This window comes from Danaus plexippus, chromosome 8, assembly GCF_018135715.1.
Source record: "Danaus plexippus chromosome 8, MEX_DaPlex, whole genome shotgun sequence".
NCBI lineage: Eukaryota > Metazoa > Arthropoda > Insecta > Lepidoptera > Nymphalidae > Danaus > Danaus plexippus.
The window spans coordinates 5,236,923-5,254,078 of NC_083542.1; the positions used below are offsets into that span (position 1 = coordinate 5,236,923).

General features: G+C 30.3%; 2 protein-coding genes across 3 annotated transcripts; one reads left to right on the plus strand and one right to left on the minus strand.

Annotated features, from left to right (window-relative positions):
- Window positions 1–5,407: 5,407 nt before the first annotated feature.
- Window positions 5,408–10,944, minus strand: LOC116776989 (uncharacterized). 2 transcript variants are annotated; one of them, XM_032670331.2, is made up of 12 exons: window positions 10,742–10,944; window positions 10,324–10,665; window positions 10,057–10,238; window positions 9,296–9,982; window positions 8,932–9,100; window positions 8,654–8,817; window positions 7,925–8,078; window positions 7,005–7,153; window positions 6,516–6,572; window positions 6,233–6,317; window positions 6,048–6,163; window positions 5,408–5,755 (listed from the first exon to the last, which is right to left on the minus strand). In XM_032670331.2, exons 1-12 carry the CDS (start codon window positions 10,842–10,844, stop codon window positions 5,594–5,596), a joined length of 2,370 nt encoding a protein of 789 aa, XP_032526222.2. In that variant the 5' UTR covers window positions 10,845–10,944; the 3' UTR covers window positions 5,408–5,593. The 2 variants fall into 2 exon arrangements, with proteins under 2 accessions (XP_032526222.2, XP_032526215.2); XM_032670324.2 differs by having other exon boundaries at window positions 7,005–7,156; window positions 10,742–10,939.
- Window positions 10,945–11,381: 437 nt separating this feature from the next.
- LOC116774335 (carboxypeptidase B-like) lies at window positions 11,382–17,153 on the plus strand. The gene is made up of 8 exons (XM_032667043.2): window positions 11,382–11,523; window positions 11,597–11,826; window positions 12,060–12,165; window positions 12,239–12,444; window positions 13,032–13,186; window positions 15,236–15,355; window positions 15,826–15,964; window positions 16,947–17,153. Exons 1-8 carry the CDS (start codon window positions 11,432–11,434, stop codon window positions 17,054–17,056), a joined length of 1,158 nt encoding a protein of 385 aa, XP_032522934.2. The 5' UTR covers window positions 11,382–11,431; the 3' UTR covers window positions 17,057–17,153.
- Window positions 17,154–17,156: the final 3 nt, after the last annotated feature.

Here is a 17,156-nt window from a genome sequence, read left to right on the forward strand (position 1 = left end):
CGAATTTGATTACAAGTAATACCTATGATAAATTGCGTCTTCAGGTAAAGGTAGAGATTTTTTTTTGTGTCAAATGAGGGTTCTATTAAGTAACATAATGTCAACATCTCTGGAAACGTGAATATAAGTTACCTCGAAATAACTTATGAATCCTTAAACTATGCACCTCTACCTAACTCCTCTACCATCGTGATGTTAATGGACATAGGCATATTGTTTTGTTAAGCTATAAAAACCAAATCATTTTATTTATACAAGGAAGAAAATGCAACAAAAACTACCTACTAGCCAAAAGTTTTTGACAACTTGTAAAATTCCTCGTCGCCAGCCAAATATTTTAAAGTAGTAATATAAAGAAATTATTTGAACACATGCGTGGTATTTTGTTATTAAAGAATTTCTAAAAGTAATTCTTTTAATATATTTGTACCGTTTTATAATTTCTATCGTTTGAAAACATCAATAGCTGGACTGAAGGACGAAACCGTCGAGTCCCATGAATATTATTAGTACCTGCTATTACTAATCATTTTTATTCTGTTTCGTGCTATCCAACATTGAGAATATCATATTTAAAACCTAAGTTTACATCGAGATGTAATGTTTTATATTAGTTAGTCTGACCTCGTCGTGGTTACAACTGATTCTGCTATAATATTATTTAATAAAACAAAAACAAACCTGAACATGTGATTAAAATCTTTTGTATCTCAACTTAAGTTTTAAATTTCAACTTAAGTTTTGAATCGGATGCAATGAACTTTTAACCATCGAGGTTGTATTGAAGTTTTTGCTAGGCGTAGGTCCAGACTGTGTTGTAATTACTCAAGCATAGAAGTGCTTCCATCATCCAGAATATCAGCTCAAGATGTGCAAAAAACTTTACAAGGAAGCTAGAAAGGAAATAATTAAAACTGCCGAAACAATTCGAAGGCGACTAGGTGTCGCTCGTAGATGCAATTATTGCTGGAAAAATCTACTACTTTTATTCATTTAAATGAATAAAACTCGCGAAACTCATAGATCTCGTTACTACTTTTATTATTACTTAAAAAAATTATTTAACTTATAATATCTCTCCAATTATTTTATTCATAAAACTTATGATTTTTTTAAGCACTTGTACATAAAACGTATCTTAAGACGAATATTAACAATTTTAATGATTTTCAGCTTGATTAATATGATAAATGTATATTTATAGCTCTTCGTAGCAAGGACTTTTAATTCATGTGTCTGGTAAGGTATTATAACATACCAGAGACACTTATATTTTAAAATTAAAAAACATTTCAATGAAAGAGGCTGATTTTTATTTTATAAGGGGATTTATATTTTACAATCATTTAGAGATTTTTAGCCTCTATTCAGTTCTGTGTACTTAGTCGAAGTTTGCATCGTCGACAGAGGTACAAAACATTGCCCTTTTCTCTTTCAATAACTATTTAAGTATATAAAAAATTTGGAACTAAAATGAGCGAGGTTATATGAAATAAAAACTGTTAACTTCCGTATATAGTGTAACGATGGGAACTACCAAGATTACATTTGAAAATACAATAATTGGATTATTTGTCTCTCAGCAAATAATTTTTAATTGGCTTAAATTTTATGTTATTAATACGTTTTCATCTGTTATATTTTGCGATTTCATCTATTTTATTTTGTTGTTTTTGCCCTTGCAATATGTTTTTGAAACAAATAACTTGTTTTTCGGTAATTGTGAGTGAGCTCTTATAAATTACCACGTACGAAAGAGTAAAAACTAGTCATAGATGCCTTTTTGGCTTAGGTCTGCTCTGTCGTGTGCGATATCTTTTTATAGTAACTAACTAATGAACACAAGGAACATAAACGAAACCTGCAATATTTGAATGTTGATCTTATTAAGACTTACACTTTGATAATAAATTTTGACTTTAACAATGTCATTATCGACAATAAGGAAATAAATTATAATTATATTTAGTTTCTTAACAGTTCTGTGTTAGAATATTGTATGTATATTTAAATAACACATATACAATCTTTGTATAATCTATATGAGAGAACGAGCATCGTTTAATACTAATCGAAAAAAATAATGTTTCATAATTATCTTTTCAATTGCGTAGTACATTTAATAATCAAAATGATCAATTTTAAAACAATCTGTCATATGTAGGTAAAGGTAATTAGTAACCATGAAAGAATGATAACGATATGAATTGATGGACTGGTGGATTTTCATGGCCTATTCACCAAGTATAACTCAATAAATCACCATCCAAAAAAAATAGTTTCGTTAAATTTTATTTTAACAATAATTTTATTTCAATATTTATACGAACTTGATAATTTATATTCGGTTTACATTGACGTATTCTATGAAACAAAGTTGTTAAAGATTTAATATAGAAGTGCCTTCATTCAGATGTTGTTTTTCTCATATAACTTAACTACCTACTACTAACAACTTATTTTATTTTAATTACTTCACATTTAAATACGTGAAAACTAATGGTATTATAAATAAATATGATTGTTGCATAAATAAAATTTGTAAACGTTCTTTAAATTTCTCATTTTTAAAAACAAATAATGATACCAAATTACAGGGTCTTGTTACAGTCTCAGTGCAAGAGTGCGTCTCTCTGATCGTCTTATACTATTAACTAATTTAGAATTTTTGTTAAAATTTTCCGATGCCTTGCTTATAATGTAGATACTTCTCTGAAAAGAGCTGCCTAATAAATAATGGTTCACAAATCCGTCTTAGGAAATAAACGATGAGGTTAGAGATTTTAAAAAGTAGTCCTTTTTGGAATTAATGATAATAAAAATTATTTTACATCCATAGACTTTTTTTTTTGTAATGTATATTGATGTTAGCCCTGCGGCTTTTCCGCGTCACCAGGAGGGATACATACATAAACACCGTACTTGTATTACTATAAGCATCACATATAAGGCAATTAGAGAATAAACTAAGCCATAAAAATGTGATCATATCTGTTTATAACACAGACGAGTAGAATTTCATTTAAAGTGTTAATGATATATAAATATAAATTGTTTAGACAATTATCTGTGCAATGTTTACATAAACGAAATTCTTCAATATAGTTTTTAACCTACTTCAATATTTAAGATTTTTTTAGAGCGTTCCACAATTTAATGGATTACATAGAGATTGTTAACAGCGTGTTGGTTTATGTGGAATTGAGTATTAGAAGATTATGAGCTGTACTTTAAACAATTCAGATTCATCTTTCAGGTTAAGCGTACTCTGATGAAATCACGTAGTACAGGAGAGAGAGAATATGTTAATAAGTGTAAGAACGTTAGGAAAGCTACTTAATAATCCGACGAAATCAGTACATATATCAGAGTAGTGACAGCGAAGAATGAACCGCATATTGTTGTGAAGTCTCTTAAGCTTATCAAAAAATATTATTGTTGAAAATGATCACACAACTACTTATGACCAGACAGACGTACCTAGACTTCTACTTAATCTTAGATAATTAGTAAAAAATTTATCTGAAATTCAAATTATAGATAAGGATACGTAATACAGATATGAAGAAATGATTTAATAAATAGATATTGTTTCTATTCAATAAGGATATTTGAATATTCTCTAGTATGTTTTGCTTATTTCTTATGAAATTTGAAAAAAGAAACCGATTATATAAATATATACGTAAAATATGATGAGTGGGAGAATTTTTTTGATACATTGTACAAGAACGACAGAACAAATTTAAAGATTCTACATTTTTATATATGTGTTGGAATCTTGGATATACAAAGAACACAGGCTTAAATACTTATGCTTCAGTCGAATACAACACTCACGTCAAAATCCCTGTACGTAGACAGAACTCCATATATCAACTATGATATGGAACTGAGTCAGGTTAACTGAAAATATAAGAAGATTATTAGCCTCTTTTACGTACTGAATTCTGTAAATTACTTATTATTTTAACAAATATCGCTGTATAAGTAAGGTTGCTTAAGTTGATTCCTCTCCTTTTATTATGACCCAATGGACAACTAAGAGTAACGAAAATTTTATGTGATTTTTTTGTTATTAAATAAAGGTTAAATACTTTTTTTCTTCAAATGTATATTTTTGTTTTATCTATCTACGTTTTGTGTTAGTTTCGGTATATCAGACTAATTGAATCGAATCTAATTGAATAAGTATATTTATTTGATTTTTATGTACATATATGCTTAAAATATAAATTATTTATAAAATATTGCAACCAAATTTTCGAACTGATATCCTAAATCAACTCTAAACAGAAGTGTTTATTTCCTGGATAACATAATTTTAGGTGTTATTAGTCTGTTCGATTTCACGGCATGAATATCAAATTAAATGATACCGTAACAAGATAGCTGAAAATTCCTTGCCAACAAACATTTAGATAAATTATATGATAAACAAAGTTTGTTATAATTTGAAGTAAGTATTTAAGGTAGTTGACCTTATATATTACACAAACCAATGACGTACAAGTTATAAGTATTGATACATTGAATTTAAATAACAGAGAAATATATTTTTAAAGTTATTAAAGATAATTAATCCATTGATAAAGACCGGAGACGCGACGACGCGATATTATCAAAAGACAATTTTCATTGCCAGAACTTTTGTGTCATTACGTACTTAATATGTACTTAGGCTAAATCATTCATTTTTTTTTTAGTGTATTGTCTCATTCAAATTGGAATTATGGAATAGTTTTTTTAATGTCATAATCCAAGTTTCACTGGTGTTCGATAGAAGACTGAAGGATTTACATGTTATCTGTTCTGAGTTAGATAAGTTAACTTTTATAAGAACTGTCATTCGTGTCTCTTCCATTCTGCAGCACGTTATTACTTCACGACTTTGCACTGATGGAGGCCACATTTAACACAAAACACCATGAACCACAAGAACTGTCACGGGTTGTACCATGCTTTTAAAGGGTTGTACATGTGTAAGAAATACTTTTTTCTAGGAAACTTTAGTAGTAGGTTGGTCATACTTCGTCGGAAGAGTTATTCAGTATGTTGACCAGTTCGCCTCGTCACTGTATGTACAAAGTGATGATTTACTTTTCCTCAATCAATAGCCTAGGCTATTACCACAAAGTACGAACATTTATGAACTAAACACTAGAAACGCTTCGTTTGTAGTGTGACGATTTAAACTTGTTATAAGCATATTAAACTTATTTTATTCACTCTTATTATTCACTCACCGCTAATTGAGTTACAATTTACCTTTTTCAAACATATATATACAAATTCACAACAATTTTACGTTTTTTGTCAAATAAAATTTTTCAATTATGAAAATAAAAGATAGCTATTTATGTAATTTAACTTTTTAAATAAAATATATTATTTTTTATAACAGCCTTTTATTTTCAATATAGTTAACATTATATATATCATCCTCTTTATACACGTAAAATCCCAAGGAACATAAGAAAGAAAGAAATAGGGCATTCATCAGAAATATTTTGTCAAAGTGTTTATTACATTGTTTGTATTATCGGATAGACTCTTAGCTCCTAATTGATACCAACAGTTTAGAACCACTGGTTTAACCGAAGCCCAGAACCATAGGTAATAATATAAAGATATTCGCGAATAAGGTGTTTGCAGAAGCTTTGGCTCTGGTTAAAACTGTTTGCGGCGATCTCGGAGTCTCGACACTCTCTAGAAGCAAAGTATCCACCGCAGCGTACGCCTCGTGAACGACGCGCTGTAACCAGTTATTAAAATAAATAAATAACAAGATTTATCCTTAAAAATATACAACTACGTATTTAAAAAACTGTATAATTGTTTTGGAGTGGACAAATTGAATGGCACATTGTTTATGCCTTGTGAATGGTGCTTTGACAATCTGTTTTATCTCGCAAAGAAAATCGATTAAGTATTTAATAAAAATTTATCAGATTACATTGGTTTATCATATAACATCTACCATAGCGATAATTAGATTACCAGTAGATATAATCATTATTCGAGTCGTATGTGTGACTTTGTATTACCTCCGTGATAAGTTTTGAACTATAGGAATCAGAGGGTCGGAACATCATGACGGTATAAGTATTGTCTATCCCCAGATGACCATCCACCCAGTCTTCAACGCCACCAGCGTAAAGCGCTGAAAGAATTTTATACTATGAATGTCAATAACATTCGTTATAATCAAATAGTATTGTGATATAGTTACGTAGAAACTCGGAGGTTTGACCAGCAACGTATGGCCGACCGCTGATGCTATTAGCAGCGGCTGCAGCTCTCGAGGCTCTGTGTCTCTAAAATAATGAAAAACTGTATTACAAACTCTATCGACATTAATGTCGGTAGAATAAAATATAAATACACATATAAAATAGAAGTATGGCTACGTGTGTGTGAAACTATATTTAAATATAACGATTTAAACTAGAAATCATTACAAATATTTGTTCGATTGAAAGAAATAATACAATAAAACGTCTTCCTTTACTTACATAAATGTGATCGAAGGCACGTCTCTTCTTTGTGTGTGAGTAAGGGTACATTATTCCCTGTAAAAAACTTAAAATTTATAGTCACACTAATTGATTTTAATGTAATTTAAGATGACTTTGCTAGATACACTTTTTTAAGCCCACTAACTATCGCTCAATAGATTTGGCTTTGAAAATCATAATAACATACACAGCACATGATTTTTTCAATTTGCTTATTACCTTTTAATATATAAAATTAAATTTATTTAAAGGTACTTAGCATTTTGAAACGAAACCCAAAGTTATAACAAACTAGGAAATTAAATACAATAAAAATTACAATTATGCAGTAATATTATTACTATCATCAACTGTTCACCGTATCTACATGAAAATTTACATTTCTTTACTTGTTTCTTTCACAGAATCTCGTTCATGAAACATAGCTTAATAGGTGCTACCAAAATTATTAATTACAAATGTTGACATACTAATATAATTTCTTACTAGAACATCTCCTTCTTTGAAAGCTATGAAAGTGTGAATCGGCGTGCGCTGACTGTGAAGAAAATGCGTGAGCGCTATCGTCTCAGCCTCGCTCAGTTGACGAGGTCCAGCATACAGCATTCCACACGGATGTTCAGAGCGCAACTCTTCTGCTAAAGAGTATTATATATCTTAGTTATCTAGTTGCACATGTGTTAAAGGTCGGCATAGATATATGACGATCTTTTGAATGAACAGCAAGTTAAATAGGCGCTTGGTTACGTGACGGTTTGACTAATATGACAATTTATGGTTACCTTTTAATGTGTAGCGAATAATATGTGCGTTAAGAAATATAAAATTAACCCTATTTTTTTATTTAATTTGATCATATAAAAGAGATTTCAAGATATGAATTTAAAGTATAAGTATGACTTTTCCACATATTTAATTGATTTTTTTCTCAAATATTTCATACGCATATGAACATAACTACAATATATTGCTTTTATATGCTACTTAATTGACATAACTTAATATTTATGTAAATGCCTTAGTAGATGATAAATAACAAGACCGACTGACAGTAATCTCATCTCGTCTGCCAGTGATAACGGTTGTTGCCGAAACCGAAACGTAGGGATTATGAATTTTTAATAATAATAAAATAATGCGTAGTAATCCGATATTAGTTTCATTTAAATGAATACTCGCGAAAGTCTAAGATCTCATTATGCCTTACTAGTAACTATTTATAAGGGTGTATATTTTTTAACACGTGTATATCTCTACTTCATATCATCTCTCCCAATAGTCTAGTTAATTGTATGACTTGCAGAAAGAACAGCAACAACAGCTGTTTTCCAATACCTTAACTAATATATGACATTGATCCCTACAGTTGTATTTTCAACTTACATCCATATCGTATAAATACTAACTGGGTATCCATTGATATTCAAAATTGCGATCCAAGTTGACTCCGTAACATGGCCGTATCGTACAACCCACTCCGAACTCTTCGCAGGTCCTACATAGAATCCTACCTTGGCACGAATCCCACGACTGTCGTACATTCTTCGTCCATTCACGTCTCTTTTGAGGACAAAATTACATTTAAGGTAATTTAATAAAACTTTTCAAATATTTACGGTTGATTAAGTGTTATAGTAAAATAATTCATGATATATTATAATAATTTCCTCCATCTTCGTCTTAGATATCTATTTGAACTGACGCCACGTCGATATTACTTGGAATTTTTTTTAACCGAAATATGAAGTCGTCCCGTATATATAGCGTGACAATGAACACTTCTGGTTAGGGTTCTTATTCCAAGTTTACATAGTGTTTGTCCTTTCTCATTCAATAATCTACATCAATACTACTATGTGGGAAAGTTTACGAATGAGAAAATATCAACGATCCGTATGTAACCTGACTATGCCAATTCAGTTAAGCATACAGAATTAACAGGTGTATAAGTGAGCAGGGGGACAAAATATTTGTCGACACTCGAGAAAGTTTAACGAAACTGAGATCCGTTAATACTATAAGCTCAATATTAAAAGAGTGAAACTAAGAGAAAAGTGATAATGTAATAATGGCTGTCCATTTTCGAGGTATTTTAAACATTAAAATATACGATTTAATTAACTATGTACACTCACTTGGGGGAAAGTCATTGAATAATCATATCCGTCTGGATTAAAAACAGGAACAATCCAAAAGCGGAACTTTGTAAGCAAATCAGAATGTGCTTCACTGCGTTCAATCAACTGATACAGAACGTACATCGCCGCCGTAACAGCATGATGATCTCTTCCTTGGATTCCTGGATATTATAAAGTAATAAATGTGATTCGGAAAACTTATTGTTGTATTTCATAAAACCAACATACAGATATACATAGATATGTTTTGAAAGTAGTGACAAAAATGTGCACACCTGCGACGATCATAACGGTTTTTTTAGCAGACATAATTTGTCCACTACTGGGATCATCCACCATCATCATGTGTATCGGATTTTCCATTATCGTGTAATTTCCTTCGGTAAGGTCCATCCATTTGGCAACAGGACTTTCATCGGCCCATTGTTTTAGTTGCGTTACTATCTGTATTGTCAACATCAACATTAAATATGTTTTAAGTATATGTTACAGAAATTAACATACTGTACGTAAGTTTCTATGCCGGACATAATATTTTAAGCTTGGTACTTCATTATCATATTTTTCCAAAATTAATCATAATACTAATTGAATTGTTTGTTTGCTTGATGATAGAATAAATAAAATATAAATGTATACCTCGTACAAAGTCAATGGAGTGCTGAAAGAAAGTTGTCTTCTTTTTAATATGTTACATAAAAATACTTTTTTTTCTTTCAGCGTTGTTTTGCTTTTATCTTCATCTTCCTCGCTGTCCCATTTATTAGAAACTGATTCTATAGTCGCCACACCAAATAGCTTTTGTTGAGCTAGAGAACCACTTATAGTCGTTTCCAAATTGTCTTTATCGTTATTATTTGAATCGGAGTCGTCTGTGGTACTTTCACGTTCTTCAGCATTATTTAAAGCGTCATCTCGTGTAACATTCTCGTTGTCAATTAAATGGAGATCGTCATAACTCTCTGTGATTCTTTGATGTTCTTTTCTTCTCGGGTCGCTTATTTCATCTTCATCGTGGTAAAGTAGATCGTAAGCCATTTTTGTTTCTTTGTGTCCTATTTTTGAAGAACCTTTCTGTGCTGCTATTTTTTTACTGGCAATCGTGGGCATAAAATCACTATTTTCCGTTTCTATTTGGTCAGTTATTGTTCTATGTAAATCTATTATCGACTTTTGTGAAGTCCGCATTGGAACAAATTGAGATCTTAATTCATAATTGTAGTCATATGTAACAGAAGTCGTAAATTCTGTTGTCCTTTTTGGGACTTCTAGCTCTGCATGGGAAGTTCTTGTGGGATGTTGAAATGTTGTTTCTCTGAACAACATCTGTAAATACAACCAAAGATTTTTAATCGTTTTACAATAACAGTGGCAAATTTTATGCCAGATAAATTATTTACCGATTTGTCTATTCCACGACCAGTCAAAGGGCCCAGAGAATTACGTTTAGTAAAAGATACCGGCGCTATTGGAGCGAATTGCCGAGCTATTAATGGCTCTTGTTTTGGTAGGAATTGGGGTCGCGCTGGAGGACTTTCATCTCGAAGTGGGTTTTTTGCAGGTTCTAATCCGGATTTACGACCTGAAAGTAGGTTTTGCTGTCATCATTAGTATAATTTTTTATGTTTACATGAGTTGAATCAAATATTAACAAACGTTTCAGTAACCTGGGGGTCGAATCGGTGCAATTGCATTTTCGTTTATTTTAATGGGCTGAAGGATAATGTTTCCATCAATGGCAGTAACAGACAAGGTCGAGGGAGGACCAAATCGAGTATAATCTTTTAACTTATCTGAATCTGAAGGCGTTGTAGGTGATGGAGTTATTGGACCACCAATTATAATTTTTTCTCTTTCTTTAGTGAACGGCGCAATGTTTATAGCCGCAAACTTCTTAATTTGAGGTAATGACACATCGTCTTCTAAAACTTTAACAATAAATTCTTGTGTCGTCTCTATGTTCGACTTCCATCGCGTGTACTCCTTAAGATCCCGTTTACGACGGAACCCTAAAACGTACGTGAACTTGTGTACATAAACAATATAATCTTATCATACTTTGTGGCAATAATTTGAAAAACTTACATGATAATGTACATACATCGCACTCATTATTAGTGACATTACTATTAGAACAACAAACTAAATGAGCAAAACCTAATATTATCAAAAATATACCAAAATTCATGTTAAGAAAAAGCTCACGTACATCGTACTTTGACAGCGCATACTGTAAGAATGACAGAAGAAACGGTAAAAAAAGAATAATAACATATACCAGAATTATAAAAATTGAACTCAAACGATTGATACTAAATGTATCAATGCAGAATAAGTACCGTAAAAATTAAAATATGGCTAGTATTAACTGTAAGTACTATAATGATTTATAGTGACGAATGTTTCTCTATAAACAAATATATAATAGGCTCATATTACTCCTCGAATTTTGTTTCCTAGCTTGTTATCAACTTGGAAATAAAATAGAAACACTTATAACAATAGTTTAACTGTCGATTGAAGACATAAAGGCCTGAAATATAAAATTCTCAGGATAAACTTTAGTTAAATCACATACCATTTGTACTGAAAAATCAGACCACTATTTATTTAAAAATTCGAAAATTGTTGAAAGATTAAAAATATATATATTTGAAACACTTTTTTGTTACAACCTCTTCTGAGAAGATAAATGTAGCTATTTATGTCTAAACCTTCAAAAGCAGTGACACAAAAAATAATTTGGTATATTATGAATGGATATAACCTTAAACTATGATTTTACAAGTGAAAGTATACCTAATTGCTGCAATCTATTCTTTAGGAATTTTGTTTATGATTTTATATCCGCCTCGCAACTATGAACAGTAATTACGTCATAGTGTAGAAATATAACAGTAGTATAACCAATGTCTCTACTTTCACATTTTTCTTTATTAGATCTGGAACTAAAATGAGAAAAATAAGAAGTGCTGGCAGCAGCATTAAGTATCGGAAGTACCTCGACTATGATACAGTGGTTAGTATTTTATCACGCATGGCGACTGAGGATTCCGAGATGGCTAATATTGTGCATCTAACCCCAATGACTTCTGCAAATAATAGTATAATTGCTCTTGAACTACATAGCGATACACGGAGCAAGAAACCAGGCGTACTCGTCGTATCAGGTGAATTAATGTATTAATTTCAAACTTATCGCTATGTTTAATTCAAATGAAAAATAATATTAAATTGTTAAAAATAATCATTCAATAAACTTTTACTTATCTTTCCTTACTTACCAACTCTATCTTCGATCATTTTAATTATTAATAAGTTGTACAAAACATTTATAATAAACTGTTTGTTTGACACAGACATTCATAGATTATTAAAAAAAAATTAAAAATGTCTATTTCAGCTATAAATGGCATGGTTTGGGGAGGGCCTAATGCAGTTATTGAGTTAGCAGAGAAACTCATATATGATACAAACTATCAGACGCCATTTTTTAATGATTATGACTGGTAAAATATTATAACCATCTTGATGAACATAATGAAACGTGAGCAGAATAATGTTAATTTGATACTCTTCCAGGTATTTTATACCCTTAGCAAACCCCGATGGTTTGAACTTTACAACAAATATCCGCCTTTTAACTCCATTGAATGCTATGGATTGGTCACGGAATCTAACAGCAAGAAACGGCACAAGACCCGCATTTTGGCATAAGAATATGGAATCATCCTTTGATTCCTGTTTTGGAACTAACATTAACCGTAACTTTGCCTATCATTGGCAAGGTCTGTTATGTTTTCTGTTTGGACTTGGACTAAGTTGGCATAGTCACGTCAGCGTTCATAGTTTTTCCATTCATAAATCTTCACACATTACGGTTCTATCGTAGGTTGTTGAAAACGTTTTTTAAAACGGGCAACACCTCATGTACATAGATTTTACTAGACTCCCACCATTTAGATCGATGTTTTGGCAAAATCAAACACTATGGACACCTTTTTTTGTATATTTTATTCAATCCACAGTTATAAATTACTTAATGTATTATAAATAATGTAATAATCATTTTAAAAATGACATTGTGCTCCCTCATATACTTTTGCATTTGCTCGAGTTGTCCAGATACGGAACATAGAAATGGTGTAAGGTCCGTTGATACCATAAAAGTATATTTACTATTTATTATCGTTAAAAGTCCCTTATTACTATTGTTAATACAAATCCGATGACGTTTAAATAAGTACATTACAAACTCTTTCATTGACGTCCTTTAAAATAAATATCTATAAAATTATTACGATAAAATTAACGATAACCTTGAATGCATTTTTCAATGACATAATTGCGTTTGAAAATTACGTATTAAATTTAGACGGGGTCTCAAAGAAGATGAACTGCTCTCAATTCTATCCTGGCTCGAAACCGTTCTCGACAGCCGAAACTCAAGCACTACGCTCGTATATTGACAAGTTGGCTGATGTAATAAACATCGCTATACATTTAGATGCAAGTTTTGTACCAAAAAAGGTCAGTATAATCTAAATTCTAATACATATAATTAAAGTTGTAAAATTTTACATATGTTATTTTGTAATATCAACACAACAACAAAGTTTTATATAATGAAGAAAAAATTAAGTAGATATTTATCTTTCGCAGACGGTAAGATTAGTTTATCTTATAAATTTTTGGATAATCATTAAAATAATCCCCTAGTTTTGTTTCAAATTATGATAAAAAAATCAGACACTACGTCACTCCGACTTATCATGGTTACTTTTACTTAAAAGTTTCAATACATCTAATCGATGGAATGTCGATAAAATCTTATTTTGTTGTCAGTCTTCTTAGAAATTTAATTTACTTAGAAGGAATATAGTTGAATGATAATATCACAAATTATAAAAACAAAAATGCTGTAAACAAATGTACAACTTTTCCTAACTTGTTTAGAAACTTTTGAGGTTTTATAGCAAACATTTATTTACAAAGTAATAATTTGGAAAAGATTTTTCTAAAACTTGATCTATTATTATCTTAAAACTTTATAATATTTAATGTGATGTTTCTATATTATTCAGATTTTCACTTACTACTTGAACGGACATAAGGGCTGTCATTTAAATTGTATCTTAAAAACTAAACACTATACGCTGTATTTGAAGGGATTCCATTTTTATATATCCATATATCCATATTTTATTTATAAAATTCATAGATCAGAATTAAATTAGCTTATTAGCTGAGGCGTAAAAAAATGTATTTTATGTTTTTGTAAATATATACATAAATGCTAGAATAAAAAACAAACATTCCAAACAAATTGAGTGACTAGAATACTAAAATTAATAAAGATTGCTATTATTTTTTCTTTCATGCTTTATCTCTTATGTTAATAGCTATTTTCTAGGAGAAAGTTTCTTAACTGTCTTATTATAACCAGAAGTATCTGCTTAGTTGAGATCGTTTCTTTACTTTTCTACCTAGTATTAAACAATAATATTATAAAATGTATTCTTTATAAGCTTTGATCTTTGCCCAAAAATGTAATGATATTTGCAAGGTAGGTGTAACCTCTAGTCAGTAAGGTTAACTCTTGTTTATTTACTATACAATTAAGACAAATTTAAATTTCTCAGGTACATTAGAATTTAAATGAAACTAATATTTTTCGTATTACTATGCTTATTTAAATTATTTTAATTTAAAAAAAAAACTACTTTCGGTTTCGGTTATTTTGAAGCAACCGTGATGAGAGGCAGACAAGACGTCGTCGAATAAAAAACGCGTAGTAATCTGAAAAATGTGGGTTTCATTTAAATGAATACTCGCGAAAGTCTTAGATCACATTACATTAGAATTTGTCATTCAAAATTTTTTTGAATCATGTATAGATAATTTATTTTAACTCCACCAACAACAGCTTCAATTAATGCATGTTGAAATAAAATTTTTAAGACCTAGGTATCTTAGTACGGATATTATTGCCCATTATAGGTATGTGATCTACATTAAAATTGCATTCATTTAGACCTTTTCGTCATAGTGTCTTCATTAGTGTTAATTCTGCTGAAAACCACTTTAATCTGAAATACTTTAGAACAATACAAATTGGAGAGTTTTATCTTTTATAGACAGATGTCCAGTATTATCTTTTCGATATATCAAACTGCAGATAATACCTTATCTATAAACAGTTTTTATAGTGCTTATCGAATAATTTTTCGGTAATCATTTTGATAAAATACTTAAACAGAGCGCTCAGATAAATGACTTATCGAGCGTTTGATTCACGTGCTGTTAAAAAGATAATTTAGCCATTTAGATCATGTATTTTTAGGGCCCTGTATCATGTCATAGGTTTTTTTGCTTTGAAGCAAATCTTTGAATATTGTTTCTACTGCCGTAGCAAGTAGGTATTTTGTGAAATACTTTTTATTTTATATCAACAAGGTTGATTATTGTTTATACAAATAAAAACTTTTATACATTTTTAATTATGAGTAATATATACAGTGTACTGTTATCGTTAAATACAGAAGCGAATAAATATTGATGATAAAATATAAATTACAGGAATTCATTCTGTATCCCTGGCGGTATTCATTGCGTCAACCGAGCAACTTTCGTACATTGCAAGACATTGGAGAATATGCAGCGCGTCAGGCTAGATTACCTGACGGAAGACTTTACGAGGTGCACTGTTTTATTATTCACATTATTCTAACAAAACATTTTTCTTACACTTAAAATGGACTCACGAAAGTATTTATGTAACTTAAACGTCTTCTCATTTACAGTCCTATAGGATTTTTTGGTTTAAAAAAATATCTGTAACATGTAAGAAAACGTTTTTAATCTTTTGATGTATTTAACATTTTAATAATTAAATAAAATAATGATTATACTATTTTACCACGAACACTAGATTCACTCATTAACAAATACGATTAACAAGTTCAGGTAGAGCAGGTATATTTAAAAAGAATATATTAAAAGATTTCTAACGGATTTGAAGTTTTCATATTTTTTTATCTGTATTTAAAATAGGGTGAAAGAAATGATTTAAATTACGAATTAGTATTATTAGTTTAGTTTAACTTCCGTTCCGTTTGTATTGTAAAAACTGTTCATCACTGCTTAAACTAAAATAATTTACTTTAAAGGTTCACCAAAGCAGCAACGACGAGCGCGTTGCGGGATCACTAACTGACTATTTATCTGGTGTCGTGGGTATTGAACTGGTCTTCCTTGTTAAGCCATATCACGAGATTTTTCCTAATTACACGGACAGTTTTATATTAGGTACGATCTAAAATATTTTTTTTTATAAACACTCAAAGTGCTGTAATAGCGTCTTAAATTGTGTTCATTTTTATTTTTGATTATTTTTTTATGATCCATTCTGTATTACTTAAGAGGTAATCCAATTCGTCACTCCTTAAAGGGAAATATTACCAGAATGTGTAATTTTGGGGATGGGCTCAAAAGGTTTGTGACGTAACATTTTAAATGTTAAATAAAAAAGTGGTTAAATAAAAATCTTAATTCTATACAAGTTGAATGATTATCTATGAATACTTTATCACTCTCGTTACGTACCTCACTCAGCAATATGTATCTTTAAAGTTGCGTTGTAATTTTGGGACTTACATAAATTGACAAGAGTTCTGCTCAGCAAGGGTTTGAGTAGGGTCAATTGCTCGCCCGTTTTTATTCTCTTCGCACGTGTTGTTCGCGAAGCAAGCGGCCACATAAAATTTAAATATTTCTAACGTCATATCAAGAGGGAAATGTCTCAAGGATTGTAGAAGGCTTAATAATGGTGTAACGTAATTCATGAATATCCCCTAAGTAGCTTTAAGAAACTTGTCTTTTAAAAGTGATTGTTTAAATAATAATTTTATATCAATATTGCCCGTTCATGTCTGCTTTCTTAACCTTTTACATTTCTTAAAATTATAGTTTATAAGTTTGAACTCGCATTGTTTTTTTTTTTTTATTTGTAAAGAATTAGAAGCAATGAACAACAACTACCTAGTTGTGACAGTGTTAAATTTATTTACATTTCATTAAATCTCAACAGATCTCACTTGTTCTTTGAGAACTGTACGTAACATGTTTACGTTATTTGATATCTATATTTTATTTGCTTTTACACGGAAAATATTTTATCTTTCTTCAGTTTCTGTTCATTATCATGAAATTACGAATATATAAAAATTCTATGTTCAACGTTGCCCAAAATAATTCCTTATATTTATATAAGATATATTTAAATTTACAGAAACTTACGTCAAGAAATCCATATCGGCTATTCTAAGTTTGGTTCGCGGTTGGAGGAGCAGCAACAAACAAAACACACTCTCCTTCTTCGGAGAAGACATTGAATTCTAATCACATCGTTATATAATTGTTGAACTCTTCAATGACATTAAGTAAATTAATGAAATTGGAATCTCTCAATTTATATATTTTATAACATAAGCGTTTGGTT